The 13,339-nt window shown below is 35.6% G+C and overlaps 3 protein-coding genes across 3 annotated transcripts in view; 2 read left to right on the top strand and 1 right to left on the bottom strand.

The window, feature by feature from the left end:
• Positions 1–4,819, top strand: part of LOC106881522 (alpha-L-iduronidase) — a 23,456-nt gene extending 18,637 nt beyond the window's left edge. The window contains exons 14-15 of the mRNA XM_014931937.2: positions 1,319–1,428; positions 4,591–4,819. Of these exons, the coding sequence (XP_014787423.1) occupies positions 1,319–1,428; positions 4,591–4,691 (211 nt within the window). The 3' untranslated portion in view covers positions 4,692–4,819. The remainder of the gene's footprint in view (positions 1–1,318; positions 1,429–4,590) is intronic.
• A 4,143-nt stretch (positions 4,820–8,962) lies between these two features.
• LOC106881528 (rab proteins geranylgeranyltransferase component A) lies at positions 8,963–12,179 on the bottom strand. Its single transcript, XM_014931948.2, has 2 exons — positions 12,054–12,179; positions 8,963–11,952 (listed from the first exon to the last, which is right to left on the bottom strand). The coding sequence occupies exon 2, from the start codon at positions 11,932–11,934 to the stop codon at positions 9,820–9,822; it is 2,115 nt and encodes a 704-aa protein (XP_014787434.1). The 5' UTR covers positions 11,935–11,952; positions 12,054–12,179; the 3' UTR covers positions 8,963–9,819.
• A 10-nt stretch (positions 12,180–12,189) lies between these two features.
• Positions 12,190–13,339, top strand: part of LOC106881529 (tetratricopeptide repeat protein 1) — a 14,117-nt gene continuing 12,967 nt past the window's right edge. Inside the window, exon 1 of the mRNA XM_014931949.2 lies at positions 12,190–12,285. The gene's annotated coding sequence lies outside the window, so the exon portion shown is untranslated. The remainder of the gene's footprint in view (positions 12,286–13,339) is intronic.

Genomic DNA, 13,339 nt, shown 5'->3' with positions numbered 1-13,339 from the left:
ATATAAGTAGCAACTGTGATACCCACCACGAAGAAATGATCAAGCTCAGTAACAATCTATTAAGCAACAACTACCCCAAAAGCATACTCTCCACTCCAATTATGAAGGAAAGAGAGGATGAAACCGATAAACTGTCCACAGTCTGTCTACCCTATGTGAAAAACCTGTCCGAAAGGATACAAAAGATATGCGGCCCATATGACATCAGCACAGTATTCAAAAGTAATACAACACTTCACAGATATCTCCTTCGAGTAAAACCACCAATAGAAGAGAATAAGACCAAAAACTGTGTGTACTCCATGCCATGCAGCTGTGGTAGGTTATACAAAGGTGAAACATATCGCCCCCTCAAAATAAGGGTAGAGGAACATTGCAAAGCTGTGACACGGGGAGATATTGATAAATTGGGTATAGCTGATCATGTATGGAAAAATGGAGACCACTTTCCCCTGTAGGATGGAGTTAAAATAATAGACAGAGAACACCACTGGAAAATACGAAAACTAAAAGAAGCAGCACATATGCTAGGACACAACAACCTCCGAAGCAGACCGAGTGCAGATATGAACAGCACATGGGAACCGGTATTTATGAAGGATAGGAGAATATTAGATTTATAAGCCCTAAAATTCACTCCATAATTGCCCACGGGCATATGGCATAGTGGTTAAGAGCATGGGCTATTAACCCCAAGATTCCGAGTTTGATTCCAGGCAGTGACCTGAATAATAATAATAATGATGATGATGGTGATGGTGACAACAAGGTTGATTTCAAACTTTTGCACAAGTTCAGACATTTATATGAAGTAGATACAGTTAACCAAATGATCTGAATACACTACTAGAGAGACCAAAGTTAAAGCCAACTCCAATAGAGTTGAACGCTAAATTCAAAGACAAAATGAAATATGGCACAGCATTTAGTTTAGGATCCCAAAAGTATTTTAGATATATAACAAGAAATGAAATATAAAAAAAGCAAACAGAAACATACCTTCTTATCTTACAAACATATTAATTTTTAGTTATTACCTTTGAGAAGAAAATTTAGTCACTGGTTAGAATGGTTATAATGATGATCAAAATAAGAGATGGTAGCTCCCACCCTAGCTAGCTTTTGAAATTATGTCCACATGGAATAGTAGCTCAGTATTTTAACCATTCACCCTCAGTTAATTAGTTATGCTATCAATATTAACTTCAGTTAGTTATGCTATCAATAAATGAAGCTGAAAATTAGGAGATTATTTCATCTTTCCTTTCCAGAATATTTGAAGTAATTTATAATGTTATATGTATATTTTAAATTTTAGATGCATCTTGCGATATGAAGTAGAGTTATCAAAATCAGACACTGAAAGTCAGTACAGACGAATTAATCAACAAGATTCTGTGGTGAATTCTTTTATGTTTGTGCCTTCAGGTAAGTGAAATTGTTGGGACATACATAAAGATATTTTAATAATGAGCAATGAGAGCAAGAAGTTTTATAGCTTGAAATCTTGGAGTAGATACTGATCCATAATATTGCAAAATATACAGTTTGGTGCTGCGTGGAGTGTACCTGATTTGTACTTACATATAACACACACATATATAATCCATATATAAACATCCATCCTTTTGTTCATTAACCCAGCAATCACTTTATATTATTCAGTATTTGAATGGATGTTGTAAGTGTTAGAATTATAAAAGTATAAAAGTGTTGTGTCATATAAAAGTAATTAATTTTGTATCCTGATCCTGTCACATTACTGCAATATATTTTACAATGAGATGAAATAAATTGTAGAACTCTGTTAATTATTATGCAAAAGTGCTTCAGTTTGTTATTGTAAGTAGTAGAGTTATAGCATTTAGCTTGTAGTGCTGGGCTCAAATCATCTCTTACATCTTGAGATGACAACAAATTTCTTTTTGATGTGCTTATGCAGATGAAATCATCAATAGTGACCATTTAAAAGCTCAATGAGTTACAAAAATTTACTCATAGTCAAGTGAAAAAAATTAGTGGAGACTACTTTTTTAGTTAACAGACTCCTAGTTCAACTCTGCTCAGACTTTTAGCTTGATGGCTATTGACGAAAAATTTTTGGATTGACCAAATAGTTTCTTCAACTCAGTCAGTAGCTGGAGAGGGTGTGCTGAAAGTGTAGCTGCTAGAATAAGAATAGCCTGGGCAAAGTTCAGAGAGCTCTTACCTCTGCTGGTGACAAAGGGCCTCTCGCTCAGAGTAAAAGGCAGACTGTATGATGCATGTGTGTGAACAGCCATGCTACATGGCAGTGAAACATGGGCTATAACTGCTGAGGACATGTGTAAGCTCACAAGGAATGAAGCCAATATGCTCCGATGGATGTGTAATGTCAGTGTGCATACATGACAGAGTATAAGTGCCTTGAGTGAAAAGTTGGACCTAAGAAGCATCAGATGTGGTGTGCAAGAGAGACGACTGTGCTGGTATGGTCATGTGGTGAGAATGGATGAGGATAGTTGTGTGAAAAAGTGCCACACCCTAGCGGTTGAGGGAACCTGTGGAAGAGGTAGACCCAGGAAGACTTGGGATGAGGTGGTGAAGCATGACCTTCGAAATTTAGGCCTCACCGAGGCAATGACCAGTGACCGAGACTTTTGGAAATATGCTGTGCGTGAGAAGACCCGGCAAGCCAAGTGAGACCATAACCTGTGGTCTATGCCAGGGGTGTAACCAGCCCACTTATGCATACCTTTCCTCCATTGGACACTAAACTCTGCTTGCGAAGACCTGTTGAGGCAAGTGAAATTGAAATCGAATCAAATTCAATGACTGGCACCTGTGCCAGTGGAGCGCTAAGAGCACCATCCGAGTGTCACCTTACTAGCACTTGTGCCGGAGGCACGTGAAAAAACATTTGAGCGTGGCTGTTGCCAGTACTACCTGACTGGCCCTTGTGCCGGTGGCATGTAAAAGCACCCACTAACCTCTCGGAGTGGTTGGCGTTAGGAAGGGCATCCAGCTATAGAAACTCTGCCAGGTCAGATTAGAGCCTGGTGCAGCCATTTGGTTTGCCAGTCCTCAGTCAAATCGTCCAAACCATGCTAGCATGATGATGATGATGATGATGATGATGAGTGGATGAATTGTAGTTTAGTCTGGTTTGAGACTTCCTTGCATGCTCTGTCACATCCTCATTGCTCATGATGTAACATTGTATGCTGAGCTGAAAATTTGTAGCAAGGTGCAGTATAGAAATTCATTAGAAAATGGGGTTACATGTGTACTGTGGTCAGAGTGTTTTAATATTTTTAATGTAATAAAACTTAGAGAAATTCATGTAAGTAGTTACAGGAAAGGTAAAGTGGTTGAGTGGATGGAGTATTGAAATACCTATTCATGGTTATGAATCAAATCCACTGCAGGCATTTCATTGTATTTTTGATCAGAACACTTTACTCTGTCACTTCATTTCATCTAACAGTTGAGAATAGGCATTAGATCATTTTGGAATGTAGAAATGTTTAAATATAAAACCACAGTGTATCATAATTCACCTATGCTGCATGGCAGTGAAACATGGGCTCTGACAGCTGAGGACATGTGTTGGCTTGAAAGAAATGAAGTCAGTATGCTTTGCTGGATGTGCATGTTCAACAAAGTGTAAGCATCTTGAGAGAAAAGTTAATAAGAGGCATCAGATGTGGTGTGCAAGAGAGATGACTGTGCTGGTATGGTCATGTGATGCATATGGATGAGTACAGCTGCGTAAAGAAATGCCAATCTTTAACTGTGGAGGGAACCTGTGGTAGAGGTAGACCCAGGAAGACATGGGATGAAATGGTGAAACATGATCTTCAAACTTTGAGCCTCATAGAGGCAATGACTAGTAATCGAGATCTTTGGTGATGTGCTCTGCTTGAGAGGACCTGTTAAGCCAAGTGCACCTGTGCTGGTGGCATGTCAAGAATACCTTTCGAGCGTTGGGCCTCACAGAGGCAAAGTGGCTGAGTTCCTTCCGAGTGTTGGGCCCCATGGAGGCAATGACTGAGATCTTTGGCATTATGTTGTGCTTGAGAAGAAGACCCATCAAGCCGAGCAAAATTGCGGTTGTGTCAGATACTAGTGTCATGCAAATTGGCATCCTGGTGTCACACAAATGGCACCCATGCTGGTGGCATGTAAAAGCACCCTTTACACTTTCAGAGTGGCTGGTGTTAGGAAGTGCATCCAGCTGCAGAAAACCATGCCAAATCACACTGGAGTCTGGTGCAGCCTTCCAGCATGCCAGCCTGATCAAACTCTCCAACGCATGCCAGCATGGACAATGGATGTTAAATGATGATGATGATGACCTTGACATTAAACCTGAACTCATATTCTGAATCCAGGTTGTGTGATAGCTGCCTATCACACATCAAACTCATTCTTCACAAACATATTACCCTCTCCCCATACACATTTGTGGTCAGTCACAACATACTATTCCCATATTTCCTACATATCTGGGCCATTTTTTTCCTTAAGAGGAAAGTAACATTTTCTAAATGTCATTGTTTGTGAAGATTCTTCACTGAAGTTTTATTTTATTTCATAATTTTTTTTCAGGAAATAATTCTACATTGGTGACAGGATATTACCGTGTTAGAGCAGTGAACTACTGGAATCAACCAGGACAATATTCAAAACCATTTTATTACTCTTCTTAAATTTACTTGGACCTTCATTTTCCCACATTTCTACATTGAATTTCATTGTCCTTACCTCTAAAATTATATTTCAAATGTATGAATAGACTTCAAAATATATTTTCACATTAAAAATCTATCAAAAATAAGATTGAGTCATCTTGCTTCAGATCAAATGATAATGTAAGATGTCACTGAAAATGTTTTAATTATAATCAAATCTGGGCAAAGTTTTTAAAAATATCTTCAAATATCTTGCAGGCTTTAAATATTATAAGTTGACAACCATTGCCTCTGATTTATTGTTCTTGGATGAGACAATTCTGGTTGGACCAATTTATTTAACTTTAGAAATTAGGGATTAAATCTTACAGTTAAAGTTAAGTGATAAGCAAGGTGAGATTTAAGTCTTGAGAAACCTAAGTTTAGCATTGGTCCTATGGTGACCATTATTGAACATTGAATTTTTATTTATTTATTATTCTTTATATGGGAAATTCATCTCTCAAGTATTGGTCCTGAAATGCATTTAAGAGACATAATTATATTTTATATTTTGATCTGAGATGAATACAAAAATGTTCAAAATGTACTTAAAAAAAAAAAGAAAAAAGGCTAAACACTGGTCAGTGACAATATCATTGAAACTGAGTCTCCTTTTCAGAACAATGAAATATTTCAATCCTTAACTGGACAGTTGCTAATTTTATTGCCAAGAGCTAATACGTTCTTAACTATAGTACTGATCAAACATTCAGGTTGATATTTGTTGGCATTCCATCACATATGACGTCGAGGGTTCCAGTTGATCCAATCAACAGAACAGCCTGCTCGTGAAATTAACGTGCAACTGGCTGAGCACTCCACAGACACGTGTACTCTTAATATAGTTCTCGGGGATATTCAGCGTGACATGGTGTGACAAGGCTGGCCCTTTTGAAATACAGGTACAACAGAAACAGGAAGAAAGAGTGAAAGGTGGAAGAGTACAGCAGGGTTCGCCACCATCCCCTGCTGGAGCCTCGCTGAGCTTTAGGTGTTTTTCACTCAATAAGCACTCACAACGCCCGGTCTGGGAATCGAAACCGCGAGTCCGCTGCCCTAACCACTGGGCCATTGCACCTCCACTCAGGTTGATGTATATACATTCTAAACTACATAAAAAACAGTTGGCTAAGTTGATAATATATGAGGTGTTCTAATAGTGAACATCCTGTATTTTTATATATTTACTTTGTCTAATGTGTTGATTTTTTTTAAGATGCTAAGGGAGATTTTGGTTGGCTATTTCTAGCAAGCCAAGCTACTTCCTTGTTGACTTGTCAAAATCTAAGTGGATATCATGGATTAAATAGTGTATGCTGAAACAGTGGTAATACAGTAGTATTGGATCCTCATGCCCAAGAAAAATATAACATTATTTATAAAGCTTTCATTCTGTAGCAGTTTACAATACTGTTTTATTGTTGAGCCATATCACTTTCCTGGTTTCTTTCTTCTACTGTTACTATACTGGTTTCAAATTTTGGCACAAGGCCAGCAAGTTAGAGAGTGGGGGATAGTCACTTAGATTGACCCCAGTACTCAACTGGTACTTATTTTATGAATCCCGAAAGGATGAAAGGCAAAGTTGACCTTGATGGAATTTAAATTCAGAACATAAATGCTGCTAAGCATTTTGCCCTGTGTGCTTAAGATTCTTATTTCTTTACTGCCCACAAGGGGACAAACAAACGGATTAAGTCGATTATGTCAACCCCAGTGCGTAACTGGTACTTATTTAATTGACCCCGAAAGGATGAAAAGCAAAGTCGACCTCGGTGGAATTTGAACTCAGAACATAGCGGCAGACGAAATACCGCTAAGCATTTCACCCGGTGTGCTAATGTTTCTTCCGGCTCGCCGCTAGAGTGCTTAAGATTCTGCCAGCTCACCACCTTGCCTACTGTTACTATATTGGTAAGGTAGCAAATTAGTAGAATTGTTAGAGAATTGCATAGAATGCTTTTGACATTATTTCTGGTTTCCATCTGTAATTCAAAGGTCAAGCATTGTCACATGCTAAATTGGCTTGAGAATTACATAAATGATACATGTCTGTGGAATACTCAGCTACTAACATGTTTCATGGACAAGAACTTAGTGAAACAACTGAATACTCATCAACAAAGAATCCACCATTATCTTTTCTACACCACTCATGCCTAAACTCATTTTATTTTAAGATTTGGAATAATTATGGGCATTCCTATTCGTCTTCAGATTAACTTATATAATTAGCTCAGGAGTTATACAGTTCTGATTTACAAAACATGTTTACCATGTTTACCCAACTAAGAATTCCCAGACTTGATTCAGCATACTCAACACGAGTAACTGTATTAGTAACACTGTCATATAGCTTTAGGTCACTTCTTGTTTTCAAATTATGAAACAAATTGAATCTCATTGCAATAATAATATCAATGAATTATACTTGATAAGTAAATTTTATTCTTGTATCTGTCTACCATATGTATGTGTCTATTTTCCTACTTCAAATGTCACTTTATTTTAAGTAAAACTCAACAGAAATGGTTTTCTTAAACTCAAAGAACCAACTACCCAGTGAAACATTATCACCTGCATTTTTATATATCTTCTTTTTTATGCTGGCATAAGTTGGACAGGATATTTTAAGACTGTGTTTTCTGGCTGGATGCCAACTCTTTTTCTTATCTTTTAAAAGAGTATTTTGAGGACAGTTAAGAGTATAATTCATAGTTTCAGTCAGTTTCTACTTATATAGGTCCTCTAACTATAAATCCAACAGTCTATAAAATCATACATGTAACAGACAAATGCCAAATAAACAGGTTGATTGACCACTCTAAATACAATTCTGCTTGACTAAATTTCAAGGATGATTCTAAACTATGATTAGTCTCTCATCTACATCCACCACTACCACCAAAAACTATGTACATACTAAAATAGTTGGACAACAAAAAGGTAGAACATGCTTTGACTCACTACAAGATATACAAAAGGGAATGCATGACATAAGGCTCCCAAACCATATTGAATCAATGCACCTTTCAAACGATAATTCTGTGGACCATTCCAAAATACTCTCTCAGTTATCTGATGATGAGGATAGAAAAATGACAATATTTACTTCTTTAACCTTTCAATAAAGTAATTTCTTATGTAGATTTTAACTGAATTTATGTCATTGACCACTTATTCTTAAATCATAGATTTCCTGTATGAAACAAATTTTGGTACAAGTCTACAAATTTATAGATGAGGAAATGTAATAGATTGAATCAGCCCTAATACATGTATTTGAAGGAATGAAGGCCGAGTCAATAACAACATTCTTCAGTCTGTTGCTAGACCATTTGTCCTCACAAGAGCAATATAAAAGAGAATGTATGTTCCAAATTGCAGGCTGCCACAATTTTACATCTATTTATCATAGGGGTACATATTTTCAAGCCAACTGCCATATGTTATGTGACTTTTTCTCATATTTTCTGTAAACTCAGGCAAGTTGAGTACTGTTGGTAGCAGTACAGCAGGAAATAATTTCACATACAGGTGGAATGTTGAACATGGTTATTAATAGTGTACAATCATTCAGAATCCACAGAGAAACAGCTTTAGTTTGGTTGATGACTAAACATAATTCTCTCTCTCATTACTTACATTTCCACACAAATTGTTTCCCCACCCACAAAAGCAAGTTTTTAAAGATTAATGGCTTTTTGAAACATTAACTACCTACTTTATAAAGGAGAGAGAGAGAGAGAGAGAGAAAGAGAGATGAAAATAATTTATTTCATGTAGGATTAAGGCTGCAGTAGAATTGGAACTCACAATGCAATGCTTTAACTTTGCATCAATAAATTTTTCATTTCTTTGATTAGGCACAAGGCTCTGTATTTATGGAGGAGTGGAAATGGTAAGTTCTTGACTTGTATGGGTGTTTGTGCTTTCCCAAAGGATATAAATGAAAAGAGATAACTTCAAATGGGAATTGAAATTGTATTTAAGGATATAATATTTTGTATTATTAACCTAATCCTTAGAGATGAAATTTTGTTTAACAACATTAACATTCACACAATTTATGTTCAAATCCAGTTTAGGATTATGCACACACCCAAGAATAAAATAGCTGATGATGATTGACGATCAAGCAGATTGAAACAGTGGATTTGTAAATATTGTAAAGCAATATATTCATCTCTAAAGATGAATTTAACAGTCCAAAAAATTATGATCTTATTAACAACTCATCTCAGGCATAAATTATATTGTAATTCCAGTTTATTGGAAGTTTACATCTTGCTCAATCAGTGGTGTTTGATACACTTTAAGAAATTGAAAAATGGACACAGAATAACTACAACAAGATTTTATTAAATGAGTAGGCAATGTTTTGATTTCTATTCAGAATAGTTTTAAATGTCAATATTAAATCCATTATCTCAAAATAGCATTTATATCAGGATAAATAGTAGGGAAAAATTGAAAGAATTAAAATGAAGATTTGAGTATTTTTTACAGAATGATAAACAAATAGTGAGGACATCAATGATAATAACAGGACTATGTTATCACCTAAAATGTATTTAAGTTTTCTTTATCACAATAATCACAGTTATGAAATTTAGAACAGAAGACAGAAAAAGTATACATCATACTTTTATCAACAAAGTTGTAGACTAATTAGTTTAAGCTGGCAAAGGGTAAAATATCACACACAAGGTTTTAGTTAATATCCATATTTTTGAGATGAGTTAAGTATTTGAATGCTTCCACCTATTCTTTCATGCTTCTATTTCTTACAGGTTTTAACCAGTATAATTCTCTGTTCAACTTCTACACACTCACACAAACACACACATATAAACACAAATACACATGTCTTAAGGTAATTGAAGAATATACTGATTAAATTTTAGCATAGAGAATAGAAACACGAATGGTGAAGCCATTATTTCAGTGACTGTAAATTTTTTGAGAAAATTTTCTTAAAATAACAAAGACTAATAAAATGCTGATTGAGTTTTGGTTGGTTGTGGACATAAACATTCTGAAGTAGTTAAATTGATTAAATTAATGTAGCTTTTCCTTAACTTTAAAGACAATATAGACTATTTCAATCATCCAGTTTCATGTCAGATAAACTGTCAATTGTAGTAAGAGTATCTGAATCAGTAACAAGTGTAGAACTGCTTGTTGTATTGGGGTAAAGAGACTCTGAGATTGTTGTACTACTATCACTTTCATTTTTATTAGTATCATTGTCACTAGCAGTGCCTTTGTCTTCTTCAGAACAATAAATAATGTCTTCTGGATGGGGACATTTTGGATGAAATTCTTCACCAGGATACATTGTTTCAAATATTTGTTTAGCTTCTCCTGGATAGAAATCCAAGTCTAATTCAGATCCTGGTTGTGAGGTCACTAAAATATTATTGGGTAGGGACTGTTGAAGTTTGACATTGCGTTTGCTCTTTACCTGGAAAAAAAGTGACCATAAAACATTCGGTCGAGTGTCATTGTTTTGTTGGGTGTCACCTTCAGCACTCTCTGTATCTTTCTTATCCTCATCAATAGGTTCAAAATTGAACAAATATTTACAAGCATAATCAAGTTCAGTTTTGGGATCAGCTTCACCTTGTCTAGTGAAGTGGATAAGACATAAACCTGTAGGGCAAACCATAGCAGACGGTGGATATTCCAGCATCACTACAGGCCTTGAAGTATCCTCTGGTGGGTAAATATTCAGCAGTGACAGTTCTTCTTTAGGTGATTGTAGTAAAGCTTTGTCAGTAACTAATATGGCTCTATTCACTATTTGGGTCTCCATGGACTCAATAATATCATCTGGAATGTAACTCGGTTCTACTATAAGCCATTCACATTCAATTCGTTTACCATCAGAAGTGATAACAGCTTTTGCTTTTCCCTCATGAATAATTATTGCTTTAACTGATAAATTTAAACAATAAATTCCACCCCATACGGCACACATACGACTAAAAGCCTGTGGAAGTTCTCCAACCCCATAAATAGATGTTATAAAAGGAATGTCTCCATACTGCCCAACTGATGAAAAAAACTTCTGAGCTAAAGCAATCCCTTCTTTAGTTGTGGTAGATTTTTGTGCCATTGCAATTCCATGGTAAATATAATGTCTTGCAATTGGAGAAAACTTTTCTTCTAAATATGCTGAAAAAGGACGATCATAAAATTCTTTCATTGTTTCATCAGGATTATTTTCTAAACAGGCTTTTACAAATTTCATCATTATTCGTTTCTCAAGCATTGATACTTCTCTGGAGTTGAAAATATGAGCCCGAGAACAGGGAACTTTTATTAATTCATTCTGAAAAATAGTAAGAATACGTGACACAAGCTTGAATTCACAATAACGAGAAATATCAGACTGAATCAAAAGATGAACCATATCACCATTACAGTATAATACTTTGGGAGCTGTATCAAAATTAAAACGTCTCCATTGGTCCTCAAACTTTTTAACAGTCCATTTTTCAGTAACCTTGTTATTGGTCACATTTTCTAACGCCTTTTCTGATGTGATATATACTTCAATTTCCTTAAGTTCTGCACTGTCTGTAGTGGCTTCCATGAAGGAATTAGAATCAAGTTGCTTATTTTCAGAGGTCTCTTCCTTATTTTCAGAGGTCTCTTCCTTATTTTCAGACGTCACTTCCTTATTTTCAGACGTCTCTTTCTTATTTTCGGTTTCCTCTACCACTCCAGTGTCTTCATCCGCTTTATTTATACCATCATCCTCTTCTGATCGTTCTTCATGAATATCACAGGGTGGCTGACCCTGTTCAGTTTTGATTACATTACTTGTAATATTATTTGGGGCATCACATTCGTCGGTGGTGTTTGTAGATATGTGATGATAGGACATTTGGATATTAGAAAAGCCTTCATCATGGGGCGAGAGGAGTACAAAGGATTCTCCTTCTTGAAGATGAGGGTTGATATCAACGGAAGAATCAGGTATGTCACAAGACGTGTTTTGCAGTTTTAACTGTTCCTTTTCTTTCAGTGTTGATGTCCATGTTTGGAGGTTACGCAAGCTGAATGACGCCCATCGGCTGCCATAATAAGCGTTCCTGTCTATGTGTAAGACTGTTTTGCCAATTCGCGATAAAGCCGAAGCAACGATACTTTCTGAAAGACCAGTTCCAATCACTATAGCATCAAAACTCGAAGGAAGAACGTCGTCCATCCTATCGACGAAGAAAATCTAAAGAACAATAAAAAAAGAAAGAAGAAAACGTAAGATGAAAGAAATAAACTTAAGTACCAATAATATAACTTCTAATTTAAAATCATTCAGTTACTTACATCGATAAAGTATTATATTAGCAGCAATATTTCTCAGATAGTTATTAAAGCGTCAACGACAAGCTAATCCCTCGTAGTTGATATATGGGAGTTATCTTTTCTTAAATGAGCTCTTGTCAAATGTTGTGACAGTTACTTCCCCCTGAGTGTTAATATATTCTGCTGCTAGGTGGCACTTACAGTTGAAGTGATGTCGTGACGGAAGAAAGGTTTGTCACCGAATTTGTACAATGTGAGTCGTGTGTTAATTATATTTCTTTTGATATAACTTAACTTTATTACTATCAAACAACATTCAACTGTGTTTCGTTTTATGTCGGTAAATTAAATTATTTTATGAGTATTTTCACTTTTAGTTTTAGCTTGTATACACATATTCCATAAAAGAATTTCGAGAAGATTACGACTCAAAAAACAGGACTCCCTACGTTATAACATATAGACTCTATTAATTGAAGATTAAATAACTAACAATTTGCACAGTTTAGAAAATACTGTTGGATTAAAGCGCCTGTACAAATGAAAGGTATTTAATCTTCAGTATAATGGAGTCTAGAAGTTTCTTAAGTGACATTAAAAGAATAAAATGAAAGTATAATAGCGAGGAAGTAAATTCTGATTCACTGAAAAACCCTTTTGATACCAGCCCACTTGAGACAGATCCTAACTCTATTGAAATTAACTTCTTGTGAGCTAAATTTCAACCATCCATCAAAATTTCATGCTATTTCATGCTATTTCATGCTATTTCATGTAGCAAATTCCAAACAAGAGTTTTATTATCCTATTGTAAATGAGGTGTGTCAAGATAACGCTACATGGGAAGAATAACTCGGGACAGCAAGGATGTTAATATACACAAATATTTAAAGTGAAAATGAATTATAAAATAACTTGACGTGAAACGAAATATACCCTAACATTGAATATGTATTTGCAACAATGTTTTGGTTTCTCCGGTCAACAAACTGTATATTGACCCTTTCTCGATTATCACAACTTCCACAAACGATATCATTTTACATTCGCCACGGAGTAACTTTGTGGAATCACTTTCACAATCAGTTTATTTTTGTTAGCGGCTCACATGGCGATGTAAACGGAACCCTTACTCCCTTTTAATTTTTTTTTTACGGAATCCCACGTTTTAGGCTGTGGAGATTCCGATTCGGAAAAAAATTTTTTTCAAGAATCGTAACTTCAAAATTTCATCACCCCCCACCAGATCATGATTCCAAAAAAAAATTATTTGTAAAATCTCAATTAAAAAAAAATAATTACCCCCC

This window comes from Octopus bimaculoides, chromosome 2 (assembly GCF_001194135.2).
Source record: "Octopus bimaculoides isolate UCB-OBI-ISO-001 chromosome 2, ASM119413v2, whole genome shotgun sequence".
In the NCBI taxonomy this organism is placed as follows: domain Eukaryota; kingdom Metazoa; phylum Mollusca; class Cephalopoda; order Octopoda; family Octopodidae; genus Octopus; species Octopus bimaculoides.
The sequence above is the reverse complement of the archived record's forward strand: the minus strand, read 5'-3'. Positions and strand labels throughout refer to the sequence as shown.

What these genes read in the sequence shown, in the direction of transcription:
- LOC106881528 (XM_014931948.2), bottom strand. Translation starts at nt 11,934, where the DNA reads ATGGACGACGTTCTTCCTTCGAGTTTTGATGCTATAGTGATTGGAACT.